The sequence below is a fragment of the Oncorhynchus mykiss genome, chromosome 28 (assembly GCF_057628025.1).
Source record: "Oncorhynchus mykiss isolate SJ-2025 chromosome 28, ASM5762802v1, whole genome shotgun sequence".
NCBI classification, from domain to species: domain Eukaryota; kingdom Metazoa; phylum Chordata; class Actinopteri; order Salmoniformes; family Salmonidae; genus Oncorhynchus; species Oncorhynchus mykiss.
Genome location: NC_143049.1, coordinates 41,467,502 through 41,483,958, shown reverse-complemented (window position 1 = coordinate 41,483,958; position 16,457 = coordinate 41,467,502). Strand labels below are relative to the sequence as shown.

The following is a 16,457-nucleotide window of genomic DNA, read 5'->3' as shown; positions in this document are numbered from 1 at the left end:
TCAGGGTGGTGATGGCTTTTGGAAGGCAGGGTGATAGCGGTGATGGCTTTTGGAAGGCAGGGTGATGGCGGTGATGGCTTTTGGAAGGCAGGGTGATGGCAGTGATGGCTTTTGGAAGGCAGGGTGATGGCGGTGATGGCTTTTGGAAGGCAGGTCAGGGTGGTGATGGCTTTTGGGAGGCAGGTCAGGGTGGTGATGGCTTTTGGGAGGCAGGGTGATGGCTTTTGGGAGGCAGGTCAGGGGGGTGATGGCTTTTGGAAGGCAGTGTGTTGGCTTTTGGAAGGCAGGTCAAGGGGGGTGATGGCTTTTGGGAGGCAGGTCAGGGGGGTGATGGCTTTTGGAAGGCAGGGTGTTGGCTTTTGGAAGGCAGGTCAAGGGGGGTGATAGCTTTTGGGAGGCAGGGTGTTGGCTTTTGGAAGGCAGGTCAAGGGGGGTGATGGCTTTTGGGAGGCAGGTCAGGGGGGTGATGGCTTTTGGGAGGCAGGGTGTTGGCTTTTGGAAGGCAGGTCAAGGGGGGTGATGGCTTTTGGGAGGCAGGTCAGGGTGGTGATGGCTTTTGGTCAGGGTGGTGATGGCTTTTGGGAGGCAGGTCAGGGTGGTGATGGCTTTTGGGAGGCAGGGTGATGGGGGTGATGGCTTTTGGAAGGCGGGATGATGGCTTTTGGAAGGCAGGTCATGGCTTTTGGAAGGCAGGGTGATGGCGGTGATGGCTTTTGGAAGGCAGGGTGATGGCGGTGATGGCTTTTGGAAGGCAGGGTGATGGCGGTGATGGCTTTTGGAAGGCAGGGTGATGGCGGTGATGGCTTTTGGAAGGCAGGGTGATGGCGGTGATGGCTTTTGGAAGGCAGGTCAGGGTGGTGATGGTTTTGGGAGGCAGGTCAGGGTGGTGATGGCTTTTGGGAGGCAGGTCAGGGTGGTGATGGCTTTTGGAAGGCAGGGTGATGGCTTTTGGGAGGCAGGTCAGGGGGGTGATGGCTTTTGGAAGGCAGGGTGTTGGCTTTTGGAAGGCAGGTCAAGGGGGGTGATGGCTTTTGGAAGGCAGGGTGTTGGCTTTTGGAAGGCAGGTCAAGGGGGGTGATGGCTTTTGGAAGGCAGGGTGTTGGCTTTTGGAAGGCAGGTCAAGGGGGGTAATGGCTTTTGGGAGGCAGGTCAGGGGGGTGATGGCTTTTGGGAGGCAGGGTGTTGGCTTTTGGAAGGCAGGTCAAGGGGGGTAATGGCTTTTGGGAGGCAGGTCAGGGGGGTGATGGCTTTTGGAAGGCAGGGTGTTGGCTTTTGGAAGGCAGGTCAAGGGGGGTGATGGCTTTTGGGAGGCAGGGTGATGGCGGTGATGGCTTTTGGGAGGCAGGTCAGGGGGGTGATGGCTTTTGGAAGGCAGGGTGTTGGCTTTTGGAAGGCAGGTCAAGGGGGGTGATAGCTTTTGGGAGGCAGGGTGTTGGCTTTTGGAAGGCAGGTCAAGGGGGGTGATGGCTTTTGGGAGGCAGGTCAGGGGGGTGATGGCTTTTGGGAGGCAGGGTGTTGGCTTTTGGAAGGCAGGTCAAGGGGGGTGATGGCTTTTGGGAGGCAGGTCAGGGGGGTGATGGCTTTTGGAAGGCAGGGTGATGGCTTTTGGAAGGCAGGTCAAGGGGGGTGATGGCTTTTGGGAGGCAGGGTGTTGGCTTTTGGAAGGCAGGTCAAGGGGGGTGATGGCTTTTGAGAGGCAGGTCAAGGGGGGTGATGGCTTTTGGGAGGCAGGTCAGGGGGGTGATGGCTTTTGGAAGGCGGGGTGATGGCTTTTGGAAGGCGGGGTGATGGCTTTTGGAAGGCGGGGTGATGGCTTTTGGGAGGCAGGTCAGGGGGGTGATGGCTTTTGGGAAGGCGGGGTGATGGCTTTTGGAAGGCGGGTCAGGGTGGTGATGGCTTTTGGTCAGGGTGGTGATGGCTTTTGGTCAGGGTGGTGATGGCTTTTGGGAGGCAGGTCAGGGTGGTGATGGCTTTTGGGAGGCAGGGTGATGGGGGTGATGGCTTTTGGAAGGCGGGATGATGGTTTTTGGAAGGCAGGTCATGGCTTTTGGAAGGCAGGGTGATGGCGGTGATGGCTTTTGGAAGGCAGGGTGATGGCGGTGATGGCTTTTGGAAGGCAGGGTGATGGCGGTGATGGCTTTTGGAAGGCAGGGTGATGGCGGTGATGGCTTTTGGAAGGCAGGGTGATGGCTTTTGGAAGGCAGGGTGATGGCGGTGATGGCTTTTGGAAGGCAGGTCAGGGTGGTGATGGTTTTGGGAGGCAGGTCAAGGGGGTGATGGCTTTTGGGAGGCAGGTCAGGGTGGTGATGGCTTTTGGAAGGCAGGGTGATGGCTTTTGGGAGGCAGGTCAGGGGGGTGATGGCTTTTGGAAGGCAGGGTGTTGGCTTTTGGATTCAGGTCAAGGGGGGTGATGACTTTTGGGAGGCAGGTCAGGGGGGTGATGGCTTTTGGAAGGCAGGGTGTTGGCTTTTGGAAGGCAGGTCAAGGGGGGTGATGGCTTTTGGGAGGCAGGTCAGGGTGGTGATGGCTTTTGGGAGGCAGGGTGATGGGGGTGATGGCTTTTGGAAGGCGGGATGATGGCTTTTGGAAGGCAGGTCATGGCTTTTGGAAGGCAGGGTGATGGCGGTGATGGCTTTTGGAAGGCAGGGTGATGGCGGTGATGGCTTTTGGAAGGCAGGGTGATGGCGGTGATGGCTTTTGGAAGGCAGGGTGATGGCGGTGATGGCTTTTGGAAGGCAGGGTGATGGCGGTGATGGCTTTTGGAAGGCAGGTCAGGGTGGTGATGGTTTTGGGAGGCAGGTCAGGGTGGTGATGGCTTTTGGGAGGCAGGTCAGGGTGGTGATGGCTTTTGGAAGGCAGGGTGATGGCTTTTGGGAGGCAGGTCAGGGGGGTGATGGCTTTTGGAAGGCAGGGTGTTGGCTTTTGGAAGGCAGGTCAAGGGGGGTGATGACTTTTGGGAGGCAGGTCAGGGGGGTGATGGCTTTTGGAAGGCAGGGTGTTGGCTTTTGGAAGGCAGGTCAAGGGGGGTAATGGCTTTTGGGAGGCAGGTCAGGGGGGTGATGGCTTTTGGGAGGCAGGGTGTTGGCTTTTGGAAGGCAGGTCAAGGGGGGTAATGGCTTTTGGGAGGCAGGTCAGGGGGGTGATGGCTTTTGGAAGGCAGGGTGTTGGCTTTTGGAAGGCAGGTCAAGGGGGGTGATGGCTTTTGGGAGGCAGGTCAGGGTGGTGATGGCTTTTGGGAGGCAGGGTGATGGCGGTGATGGCTTTTGGGAGGCAGGTCAGGGGGGTGATGGCTTTTGGAAGGCAGGGTGTTGGCTTTTGGAAGGCAGGTCAAGGGGGGTGATAGCTTTTGGGAGGCAGGGTGTTGGCTTTTGGAAGGCAGGTCAAGGGGGGTGATGGCTTTTGGGAGGCAGGTCAGGGGGTGATGGCTTTTGGGAGGCAGGGTGTTGGCTTTTGGAAGGCAGGTCAAGGGGGGTGATGGCTTTTGGGAGGCAGGTCAGGGGGGTGATGGCTTTTGGAAGGCAGGGTGATGGCTTTTGGAAGGCAGGTCAAGGGGGGTGATGGCTTTTGGGAGGCAGGGTGTTGGCTTTTGGAAGGCAGGTCAAGGGGGGTGATGGCTTTTGGGAGGCAGGTCAAGGGGGGTGATGGCTTTTGGGAGGCAGGTCAGGGGGGTGATGGCTTTTGGAAGGCGGGGTGATGGCTTTTGGAAGGCGGGGTGATGGCTTTTGGAAGGCGGGGTGATGGCTTTTGGGAGGCAGGTCAGGGGGGTGATGGCTTTTGGGAAGGCGGGGTGATGGCTTTTGGAAGGCGGGTCAGGGTGGTGATGGCTTTTGGTCAGGGTGGTGATGGCTTTTGGTCAGGGTGGTGATGGCTTTTGGGAGGCAGGTCAGGGTGGTGATGGCTTTTGGGAGGCAGGGTGATGGGGGTGATGGCTTTTGGAAGGCGGGATGATGGTTTTTGGAAGGCAGGTCATGGCTTTTGGAAGGCAGGGTGATGGCGGTGATGGCTTTTGGAAGGCAGGGTGATGGCGGTGATGGCTTTTGGAAGGCAGGGTGATGGCGGTGATGGCTTTTGGAAGGCAGGGTGATGGCGGTGATGGCTTTTGGAAGGCAGGGTGATGGCTTTTGGAAGGCAGGGTGATGGCGGTGATGGCTTTTGGAAGGCAGGTCAGGGTGGTGATGGTTTTGGGAGGCAGGTCAAGGGGGTGATGGCTTTTGGGAGGCAGGTCAGGGTGGTGATGGCTTTTGGAAGGCAGGGTGATGGCTTTTGGGAGGCAGGTCAGGGGGGTGATGGCTTTTGGAAGGCAGGGTGTTGGCTTTTGGATTCAGGTCAAGGGGGGTGATGACTTTTGGGAGGCAGGTCAGGGGGGTGATGGCTTTTGGAAGGCAGGGTGTTGGCTTTTGGAAGGCAGGTCAAGGGGGGTGATGGCTTTTGGGAGGCAGGTCAGGGGGTGATGGCTTTTGGGAGGCAGGGTGTTGGCTTTTGGAAGGCAGGTCAAGGGGGGTAATGGCTTTTGGGAGGCAGGTCAGGGGGGTGATGGCTTTTGGAAGGCAGGGTGTTGGCTTTTGGAAGGCAGGTCAAGGGGGGTGATGGCTTTTGGGAGGCAGGTCAGGGTGGTGATGGCTTTTGGGAGGCAGGGTGTTGGCTTTTGGAAGGCAGGTCAAGGGGGTGATGGCTTTTGGGAGGCAGGTCAGGGGGGTGATGGCTTTTGGAAGGCGGGGTGATGGCTTTTGGAAGGCGGGGTGATGGCTTTTGGGAAGCAGGGTGATTGATGGCTTTTGGGAGGCAGGTCAGGGGGGTGATGGCTTTTGGGAAGGCGGGGTGATGGCTTTTGGAAGGCGGGATGATGGCTTTTGGGAGGCAGGTCAGGGGGGTGATGGCTTTTGGGAGGCAGGTCAGGGGGGTGATGGCTTTTGGGAGGCAGGTCAGGGGGGTGATGGCTTTTGGGAAGGCGGGGTGATGGCTTTTGGAAGGCGGGGTGATGGCTTTTGGGAGGCAGGTCAGGGGGGTGATGGCTTTTGGGAGGCAGGTCAGGGTGGTGATGGCTTTTGGGAGGCAGGTCAGGGTGGTGATGGCTTTTGGGAGGCAGGGTGATGGCTTTTGGGAGGCAGGTCAGGGGGGTGATGGCTTTTGGAAGGCGATGTGATGGCTTTTGGAAGGCGGGGTGATGGCTTTTGGGAGGCAGGTCAGGGGGGTGATGGCTTTTGGAAGGCGATGTGATGGCTTTTGGAAGGCGGGGTGATGGCTTTTGGGAGGCAGGTCAGGGGGGTGATGGCTTTTGGAAGGCAGGGTGTTGGCTTTTGGAAGGCAGGTCAAGGGGGGTGATGGCTTTTGGGAGGCAGGTCAGGGTGGTGATGGCTTTTGGGAGGCAGGGTGTTGGCTTTTGGAAGGCAGGTCAAGGGGGTGATGGCTTTTGGGAGGCAGGTCAGGGGGGTGATGGCTTTTGGAAGGCGGGGTGATGGCTTTTGGAAGGCGGGGTGATGGCTTTTGGGAAGCAGGGTGATTGATGGCTTTTGGGAGGCAGGTCAGGGGGGTGATGGCTTTTGGGAAGGCGGGGTGATGGCTTTTGGAAGGCGGGATGATGGCTTTTGGGAGGCAGGTCAGGGGGGTGATGGCTTTTGGGAGGCAGGTCAGGGGGGTGATGGCTTTTGGGAGGCAGGTCAGGGGGGTGATGGCTTTTGGGAAGGCGGGGTGATGGCTTTTGGAAGGCGGGGTGATGGCTTTTGGGAGGCAGGTCAGGGGGGTGATGGCTTTTGGGAGGCAGGTCAGGGTGGTGATGGCTTTTGGGAGGCAGGTCAGGGTGGTGATGGCTTTTGGGAGGCAGGGTGATGGCTTTTGGGAGGCAGGTCAGGGGGGTGATGGCTTTTGGAAGGCGATGTGATGGCTTTTGGAAGGCGGGGTGATGGCTTTTGGGAGGCAGGTCAGGGGGGTGATGGCTTTTGGAAGGCGGGGTGATGGCTTTTGGAAGGCGGGGTGATGGCTTTTGGAAGGCAGGTCATGGCTTTTGGAAGGTAGGGTGATGGCTTTTGAAAGGCAGGTCAGGGGGTGATGGCTTTTGGGAGGCAGGGTGATGGCGGTGATGGCTTTTGGAAGGCAGGGTGATGGCAGTGATGGCTTTTGGAAGGCAGGGTGATGGCAGTGATGGCTTTTGGAAGGCAGGGTGATGGTGGTGATGGCTTTTGGGAGGCAGGTCAGGGTGGTGATGGCTTTTGGAAGGCAGGTCAGGGTGGTGATGGCTTTTGGGAGGCAGGGTGATGGCTTTTGGGAGGCAGGTCAGGGGGGTGATGGCTTTTGGAAGGCAGGGTGATGGATTTTGTAAGGCAAGGTGATGGCGGTGAAGGCTTTTGGAAGGCAGGTCAGGGTGGTGATGGCTTTTGGGAGGCAGGGTTTTGGCTTTTGGAAGGCAGGTCAGGGGGGTGATGGCTTTTGGAAGGCGGGGTGATGGCTTTTGGAAGGCGGGGTGATGGCTTTTGGGAGGCAGGTCAGGGGGGTGATGGCTTTTGGGAAGGCGGGGTGATGGCTTTTGGAAGGCGGGGTGATGGCTTTTGGGAGGCAGGTCAGGGGGGTGATGGCTTTTGGGAGGCAGGTCAGGGGGGGTGATGGATTTTGGAAGGTAGGGTGATGGCTTTTGGAAGGCAGGTCAGGGGGTGATGGCTTTTGGGAGGCAGGGTGATGGCCGTGATGGCTTTTGGAAGGCAGGGTGATGGCAGTTATGGCTTTTGGAAGGCAGGGTGATGGCAGTTATGGCTTTTGGAAGGCAGGGTGATGGCGGTGATGGCTTTTGGAAGGCAGGTCAGGGTGGTGATGGCTTTTGGGAGGCAGGTCAGGGTGGTGATGGCTTTTGGGAGGCAGGGTGATGGCTTTTGGGAGGCAGGTCAGGGGGGTGATGGCTTTTGGAAGGCGGGGTGATGGCTTTTGGAAGGCGGGGTGATGGCTTTTGGAAGGCAGGTCATGGCTTTTGGAAGGTAGGGTGATGGCTTTTGAAAGGCAGGTCAGGGGGTGATGGCTTTTGGGAGGCAGGGTGATGGCGGTGATGGCTTTTGGAAGGCAGGGTGATGGCAGTGATGGCTTTTGGAAGGCAGGGTGATGGCAGTGATGGCTTTTGGAAGGCAGGGTGATGGTGGTGATGGCTTTTGGGAGGCAGGTCAGGGTGGTGATGGCTTTTGGGAGGCAGGTCAGGGTGGTGATGGCTTTTGGGAGGCAGGGTGATGGCTTTTGGGAGGCAGGTCAGGGGGGTGATGGCTTTTGGAAGGCAGGGTGATGGATTTTGTAAGGCAAGGTGATGGCGGTGAAGGCTTTTGGAAGGCAGGTCAGGGTGGTGATGGCTTTTGGGAGGCAGGGTTTTGGCTTTTGGAAGGCAGGTCAGGGGGGTGATGGCTTTTGGAAGGCGGGGTGATGGCTTTTGGAAGGCGGGGTGATGGCTTTTGGGAGGCAGGTCAGGGGGGTGATGGCTTTTGGGAAGGCGGGGTGATGGCTTTTGGAAGGCGGGGTGATGGCTTTTGGGAGGCAGGTCAGGGGGGTGATGGCTTTTGGGAGGCAGGTCAGGGGGGGTGATGGATTTTGGAAGGTAGGGTGATGGCTTTTGGAAGGCAGGTCAGGGGGTGATGGCTTTTGGGAGGCAGGGTGATGGCCGTGATGGCTTTTGGAAGGCAGGGTGATGGCAGTTATGGCTTTTGGAAGGCAGGGTGATGGCAGTTATGGCTTTTGGAAGGCAGGGTGATGGCGGTGATGGCTTTTGGAAGGCAGGTCAGGGTGGTGATGGCTTTTGGGAGGCAGGTCAGGGTGGTGATGGCTTTTGGGAGGCAGGGTGATGGCTTTTGGGAGGCAGGTCAGGGGGGTGATGGCTTTTGGAAGGCAGGGTGTTGGCTTTGATGGCTTTTGGAAGGCAGGTCAGGGTGGTGATGGCTTTTGGGAGGCAGGGTGATGGCGGTGATTGCTTTTGGAAGGCAGGGTGATGGCGGTGATGGCTTTTGGAAGGCAGGTCAGGGTGGTGATGGCTTTTGGGAGGCAGGTCAGGGTGGTGATGGCTTTTGGAAGGCGGGGTGATGGCTTTTGGGATGCAGGTCAGGGGGGTGATGGCTTTTGGAAGGCGGGGTGATGGCTTTTGGAAGGCAGGTCAGGGGGGTGATGGCTTTTGGGAGGCAGGTCAGGGTGGTGATGGCTTTTGGGAGGCAGGGTGATGGCGGTGATGGCTTTTGAAGGCAGGGTGATGGCAGTGATGGCTTTTGGAAGGCAGGGTGATGGCTTTTGGAAGGCAGGGTGATGGCGGGGATGGCTTTTGGAAGGCAGGGTGATGGCAGTGATGGCTTTTGGGAAGGCGGGGTGATGGCTTTTGGAAGGCGGGGTGATGGCTTTTGGAAGGCAGGTCAGGGGGGTGATGGCTTTTGGGAGGCAGGTCAGGGTGGTGATGGCTTTTGGGAGGCAGGGTGATGGCTTTTGGGAGGCAGGTCAGGGGGGTGATGGCTTTTGGAAGGCGGGGTGATGGCTTTTGGGAGGCAGGTCAGGGGGGTGATGGCTTTTGGGAGGCAGGTCAGGGGGGTGATGGCTTTTGGAAGGCGGGGTGATGGCTTTTGGAAGGCGGGGTGATGGCTTTTGGGAGGCAGGTCAGGGGGGTGATGGCTTTTGGAAGGCGGGTGATGGCTTTTGGAAGGCAGGTCATGGCTTTTGGAAGGTAGGGTGATGGCTTTTGAAAGGCAGGTCAGGGGGTGATGGCTTTTGGGAGGCAGGGTGATGGCGGTGATGGCTTTTGAAGGCAGGGTGATGGCAGTGATGGCTTTTGGAAGGCAGGGTGATGGCTTTTGGAAGGCAGGGTGATGGCGGTGATGGCTTTTGGAAGGCAGGGTGATGGCAGTGATGGCTTTTGGAAGGCAGGGTGATGGCAGTGATGGCTTTTGGAAGGCAGGGTGATGGCAGTGATGGCTTTTGGAAGGCAGGGTGATGGCGGTGATGGCTTTTGGAAAGCAGGTCAGGGTGGTGATGGCTTTTGGGAGGCAGGTCAGGGCGGTGATGGCTTTTGGAAGGCAGGTCAGGGTGGTGATGGCTTTTGGAAGGTGGGGTGATGGCTTTTGGGATGCAGGTCAGGGGGGTGATGGCTTTTGGAAGGCGGGGTGATGGCTTTTGGAAGGCAGGTCAGGGGGGTGATGGCTTTTGGATGGCAGGTCAGGGTGGTGATGGCTTTTGGAAGGCAGGGTGTTGGCTTTGGTGGTCGAATCTGGAAACGTATCATTTCGAAAACAAAACGTTTATTCTTTCAGTGAAAAAAAATCTTATTTTTGCTGATTATCTGGTGCTTCTGTCCCCAACCAAGGAGGACCTACAGCAGCACCTAGATATTCTGACTGACCCGGGCCCTGACTGACCCGGGCCCTGACTGACCCGGGCCCTGACAGTAAAATCTCAGTAAGACAAAAATAATGGTGTTCCAAAGAAAGGTCCAGTTGCCAGGACAACAAATACAATTTCCACCTAGACATAATTTTCCCTAGAGCAGACCAAAAAAAATATATACCTACCTCGGCCTAAACATCATCACCACAGGTAACTTCCACAAAGCTGTGAACGATCTGAGAGACAAGGCAGGAAAGAACATTAAAATTTGACATCCCAATTTAGAATCTGTCAAAAAATATATACTTCAATCAGTTATAGAACCCATGGCCATCATTTAGTTGTGAGGTCTGGGGTCCGTCCGCTCACCAACCAATAATTCACAAAATGGGACAAACACCCAACTGAGTCTCTGCATGTGAACCCCAAACAAAATATAAGAAACAAAATAATGCAGAGCAGAATAAGGACGATACCTTCTAGTCTCTAAATCCAGAGAAGAGCTGTTCAATTCTACAACCACCTAAAAGGAAGCGATGCCCAAACATTCCACCACAGAGCCATCACCTACAGAGAGATGAACCTGGAGAAGAGTCCCCTCGGCCAGCTGGTTCTGGGACTCTGTTCACAAACACACCCCACAGAGCCATCACCTACAGAGAGATGAACCTGGAGAAGAGTCCCCTCGGCCAGCTGGTTCTAGGGCTCTGTTCACAAACACAAATGGACCCAACAGAGCCCCAGGCAAGCAACACAATTAGACCCAACCAAATCATGAGAACGCAAAAATATGACTATTTGACATTGCTTTTTTGGGGTTGATTCTTTTCAGAGAAAATTGGAATGCTATTTGGCCCTAAACAGAGAGTACACAGTAGCAGCATACCTGACCACTGTAACTGACCCAAACTTAAGGAACGCTTTGACTATGTACAGACTCAATGAGCATAGCCTTGCTATTGAGAGAGGTCACCATAAGCACACTGTCTTCTCTTGAGAGCCCGGATTGTGTGCCCAATGTCCACAAAACGAGGTGGAAACTGAGCTACACTTCCTAACCTCCTGCCCAATGTATGACCATTTTAGAGACTTGTTTCCCACAGATTACACAGACACACAAAGAATTAGAAAACAAAACCAAAACATTGATAAACTCCCCTATCTGTTAGGTGAAGTGACATCACAGCAGCGAGATGTGTGACCTGTTGCCATGAGAAAAGGGCAGCCAGTGAAGAACAAACATTGTAAATACCACCAATATGTATCTGTTTATTCATCTTCCCTTTCATACTACAACTATTTGCACATTGCTAAAACCCTGTACATAGTAGATAATATAAGACTTGAAATGTCTCTTTTAAAAAAATGAGTGCAATGTTTTACTGTTCATGTTAGTTTTTTGTTTATGTTGTAAAAATGTATTTCTTCTCACTTTTGTTTATTTATTTCACTTGCTTTGGCAACGTAAACCATGTTTCCCTTGCCAATAAAGCCCCTTTTGAATTGGAAGAGAGTGAGAATAGACAGACGGGCGGGGAGAGAGAGAAGATGGAGAGAGTCAGACTGCAGACTGAGAGAAGGAGAGTAACTCATTGCCAGTCCAACTCACCCCGGCCAAACTCATTGCTCACTCTTTACCCCACCACGGTGGCTTTAGTTTGTTGCCAAAATGTGTTTTCACTTTTGTTGAAACAATGTACATGTGTCCTAGATTTTCCTTTTTCTTTGTGCTTTCCAAGACAAGATTTTATTAGAATTTAGCATACTTGTACAGTGAAAATTATTCTGGTTCACAATTGAGTTTGGGTTAATGTAGAAAAATCAATTGCTTGTGTGTTGTGAACTTACCGCGTGCCTGAACATGTACATGCATACAATATCATGTGTTTATGTTCCACTCCTAACCAGACATGAGCCTAGCGTGTCCAACTGTAACTCCATCCTTCCTAGACAAGATACCATACAGTATCATGTTTGTTCCCCTTCCTTCCTAGAGAAGATACCATACAGTATCATGTAGATTCCCCTCCTTCCTAGAGAAGATACCATACAGTATCAGGTTTGTTCCTCTCCTTCCTAGAGAAGATACCATACAGTATCATGTTTGTTCCCCTTCCTTCCTAGAGAAGATACCATGTGATATGAAGTTGCTCTGACTAGTAATAGAGGGTCTCTGTTATGAATGCTTGACTGTTTGTGTTTGATTTCTAACAGTGGAATGTAAATCTGGACAGAGACCTGCTGGTTTTCTGAAATGTTTCTAGACCGGTCTCTGTGGAGACTTGGTTCTGTCTCTACACTAGACAGTACAGGGACAGGTCTCTGTGGAGACTTGGTTCTGTCTCTACACCAGACAGTACAGGGACAGGTCTCTGTGGAGACTTGGTTCTGTCTCTACACTAGACAGTACAGGGACAGGTCTCTGTGGAGACTTGGTTCTGTCTCTACACTAGACAGTACAGGGACAGGTCTCTGTGGAGACTTGGTTCTGTCTCTACACTAGACAGTACAGGGACAGGTCTCTGGAGACTTGGTTCTGTCTCTACACTAGACAGTACAGGGACAGGTCTCTGTGGAGACTTGGTTCTGTCTCTACACTAGACAGTACAGGGACAGGTCTCTGTGGAGACTTGGTTCTGTCTCTACACTAGACAGTACAGGGACAGGTCTCTGTGGAGACTTGGTTCTGTCTCTACACTAGACAGTACAGGGACAGGTCTCTGGAGACTTGGTTCTGTCTCTACACTAGACAGTACAGGGACAGGTCTCTGGAGACTTGGTTCTGTCTCTACACTAGACAGTACAGGGACAGGTCTCTGGAGACTTGGTTCTGTCTCTACACTAGACAGTACAGGGACAGGTCTCTGGAGACTTGGTTCTGTCTCTACACTAGACAGTACAGGGACAGGTCTCTGGAGACTTGGTTCTGTCTCTACACTAGACAGTACAGGGACAGGTCTCTGTGGAGACTTGGTTCTGTCTGTGAAAACTATGAAAACCTCAGCTCTGAGAACAACATACTGTATCTTGTCAGTAGTTTATTGTATTGACTTGGTTGTGTGTGTGTGTGTGTGTGTGTGTGTGTTGCAGGAGCTGTGTCAGTGTCGTCCATCCGACGGGAACTGTTCATGTTGTAAAGAGTGTATGCTCTGTCTGGGGACACTGTGGGAGGACTGCTGTGACTGTGTTGGTGAGTACTGTGTGTGTGTGTGTGTGTGTGTGTGTGTGTTGGTAAGTCACATCTCAAACAGTACAATATGTGTGTTTATTCATGAAACACAACAATACCTCAGCTCAGTCAAAAACGATACGGTGGTGACCAGCCTCCCCAATTAGACAGGAATGTCTGTGGAGTTATTTAAATGACGGAGTGCACTTGGCAAGTTGTTTTCTGCTCAGGTTGGTTTAAAAGTGGACTCGTTATTGGACTCTGAAAATTTAAGGGAGCTATACTGAATTATAAACTGGGTGGTTCGAGCCCTGAATGCTGGTTGGCTGACAGCCGTGGTATATCAGACCGTATTGCATTTAATTTTTTCCTGCTCTAATTACGTTCTAAACTCTCCCTCCTCTGCCTCTCCCTCGTTCTCTCTCAGGGATGTGTAACCCTAAGAACTACAGTGATACTCCAGCCACCTCCAAGAGCACAGTGGAGGAACTCCATCGACCAATCCCCTCGTTGTTCCGAGCCCTCACGGAGGGCGACGCCCCTATCAACATGATGGTGGTGTCCTTTCCCGTTGCCGAGGAACTATCTCACCATGAGAACCTGGTCTCTTTTCTAGAGACGCTTGACGACCAGCACCAGAACATATCGCTCCCCGCCAACAGCATCCACGGCAGCTACGACACTCAAGGTTGCGAAACCATAGAACTAGAATGATTTGACTGTGGAACCACAGAACTAGAATGATTTGACTGTGGAACCACAGAACTAGAATGATTTGACTGTGGAACCACAGAACTAGAATGATTTGACTGTGGAACCACAGAACTAGAATGATTTGACTGTGGAACCACAGAACTAGAATAGTATGATAGATTCCATTTCTATGAATGGAACACCGTCGTCATTAGAGACAGTTGGGCTTCGTTGCAGCGAACACTGTTTAGACTGTGTTAAACACTGAGTGGTTAGTTTACACTACATTCTAGAAGGAAAAGAAACACACACCTATTTAGGTGCTGGCTAGCGGAGTAGAAAACTTGAAAATAAAGGAGAGCCGTACACTCTAGGAGCACAGATGGAAAAAATGTCATATCCAACAGACGAGCGGTCTTCATCAGGGTATATCGAAACGTTGGTTATTGTATTTTTACATCTGAGCTCCTAGAGTGTGCAGCTCTCCTTTATTTTCTAGTTTACACTACATGTCATCCCACTAGAGGAGAAACACCAAGTCAGATGTTGTGTTCAGTCCGGAGGGATGATGTTGGTGATGTGAACTGCCTCTTCTCTCCTCATCATCCTCCTCTTCTCTCTCCTCCTCCCCTCCTTCTCCTCCCGTTCTTACTCTTCTCTCTCCTCATCATATTTTTTCTCTCTCTCCTCCCGTTCCTCCTCTTCTCTCTCTCTCTCCTCCTGTTCCTCCTCTTCTCTCCCTCTCCTCCCGTTCCTCCTCTTCTCTCTCTCTCCTCCCGTTCCTCCTCTTCTCTCTCTCTCCTCCCGTTCCTCCTCTTCTCTCGCTCTCCTCCCGTTCCTCCTCTTCTCTCTCCTCCCGTTCCCCCTCTTCTCTCTCTCTCTCTCTCCTCCCGTTCCCCCTCTTCTCTCTCTCTCCTCCCATTCCTCCATATCATCCTCCCCTTCCTCCTCTTCTCTGGCTGGGTTATTATTACCTCCTTCTAGTTTCCTTCTCTCCTCTCTCCCCCATCACTCTAGTTTCCTTCTCTTCTCTCCTCCTCCTAGTTTCCTTCTCTCCTCCTCTCCTTTCTCTGGTTTGGTCCTGAACCTTTGATCCAGCTCTTATAGAAAAAAAAGACACTGCACTCATGAGTTTCCTGAGACCCCATATTGGTTAAATATGAGAGCATTGGTTGGATCCCACCACAATGCCCAGCTGTTAGCTCATTAGAAACACCAGATGTGCGTCCCAATTGGTACCCTAGTCCCTATGTAGTGAACCACTTTTGACCAGGGCCCAATGAAAAGTAGTGCACTGCATAGGGAATAGGGTGCCAATTGGGACGCAATCTAGAACACATGGTCACACTTAGTGTTAGCAGCACACCCATTGTCCTCAGTCATAAAAGCAAACCCTAAGGAAAACATTGGAAGGTTAATGATGACCGCTTTTAGCAGGTAACTACTTACTACGGATATAAATATGTTTTCATGGGATTACTAGTTATGTTTTAAAGATGTGGTTACTGAGAGAGCTGACCAGTGCCCTATTTCTTTTCTCTGTATCCCTCCACCTTCCACCCTTGTCCGCCAGATAACATGTGCACGGTGGTCTACTTTGACGACTGCGTATCCATCCGCCAGTGTAAACTATACTGTGAGTCGATGGGAGGGTCTAAGTACCGCTGGTTCCACAACGCCTGCTGTCAGTGCATCGGCCCGGAGTGTCTGGACTACGGCAGCAAGGCTGTGAAGTGCATGAACTGTCTGTTCTGAAAACAGATGGTGGATGGATCCATGAACTGTCTGTTCTGAAAACTGATGGCTCCATGGTGGTGGAGACTGGCACCAAAAATATGGACCAAAACAATGGGTGGCTCCAAAGAGGGGCTAGACAATGCTGAAGCCTCCTCAAAAATAGCCTAGCCCCCTCCAAAAAAAAACATTGTTTTAGTACATCATATATGACAGGACCCCTTAGCTTCCCCCTTAGCTTCCCCCTTAGCTTCCCCCTTAGCTTCCCCCTTAGCTTCCCCAATGAAAAGTTTCTGGTGCCACTGCTGACCAAACATGAGAAGACTGACTGACAAGGTCCAATATTCATTGTAACCATCAGAGCTAGCTGACTGACTTTATCTCTGATGTGTGTTTTCTTTCATGAGAGTGAATGACGTCAAGTATTTACTGATGGATTGTTTTATCATTCTTTAATTCTGTGTATGTTGTATATTTTTTAGATGTTTAAAAAAAAAAAAAAATGTTTTTACTAGAGCTGTTTGTTGATAACGTTTATTTTTTACAATAATCCTGCCAAATAAAATGTTTGACTTGGTATGGTTTGTATTAAGTTGAACCTTTTTCTACTCTGGCGCAATATAACAATATAAACCTCATGTTATTTCACAGAACACACAAGACTTTTATAATACAGATACTTTTATAATACAGATATAACCAAAATTGTGTTGTTTTGGAATTGATTGACATCTACTTCAGACCAAGAGTTTGTACACAGTATAATTTAAACATTTAAATGGCACTTATTTTCTCAATAAACAAATCAGGCTGTTAGCTAGCTAGCTAACCAATCTTTACAAATAAAGAAGTGAAATGCTGGGGACCAAGTTACTGGCTATAGTTAAGACGACTACAGTGTGTGTCCTGGGTGTCCAGTCTCCCGCTCTTAATCGTAGTGGTATTGTGACAGGAAGCGCATCATTTCCTGTTATTACACCTTTCTGGTCCACACGCGTTTCAGCAAAACGGAACCAGGTGTGTACTGTGGTGTTTTCACTGCTGCACACGCGCACACACACTGAGTCACGCACGTACACACATTGAGTCACGCACGCACACACACGCACACATTGAGTCACGTACACACATTGAGTCACACACGCACACATTGAGTCACGCACACACACACACACACACACATTGAGTCACGTACACACATTGAGTCACACACGCACACATTGAGTCACGCACACACACACACATTGAGTCACGTACACACACACACATTGAGTCACGTACACACACACACATTGAGTCACGTACACACACACACATTGAGTCACACATGCACACACATTGAGTCACGTACACAATGTCCAATCAATTAAATTTACCACAGGTGGACTCCAAGTTGTAGAAACATCTCAAAGATGATAAATGCAAACAGGATGCAACTGAGCTCAATGTTGAGTCTTATAGCAAAGGTTCTGAATACTTATGTAAAAAAGGGCTTTATAAAATACAATTGATTGACTGTCATCGGCAGTGGTAGGTC

At 52.0% G+C, this 16,457-nt stretch overlaps 1 protein-coding gene across 3 annotated transcripts in view; it reads left to right on the top strand.

The window, feature by feature from the left end:
• Positions 1–15,497, top strand: part of LOC110509148 (twisted gastrulation protein homolog 1-A) — a 91,481-nt gene extending 75,984 nt beyond the window's left edge. For all 3 annotated transcript variants that reach the window (XM_036966758.2, XM_036966759.2, XM_090224748.1), the window contains exons 3-5: positions 12,415–12,514; positions 12,921–13,181; positions 14,760–15,497. In XM_036966758.2, the coding sequence (XP_036822653.1) occupies positions 12,415–12,514; positions 12,921–13,181; positions 14,760–14,941 (543 nt within the window). In that variant the 3' untranslated portion in view covers positions 14,942–15,497. The remainder of the gene's footprint in view (positions 1–12,414; positions 12,515–12,920; positions 13,182–14,759) is intronic.
• Positions 15,498–16,457: the final 960 nt, after the last annotated feature.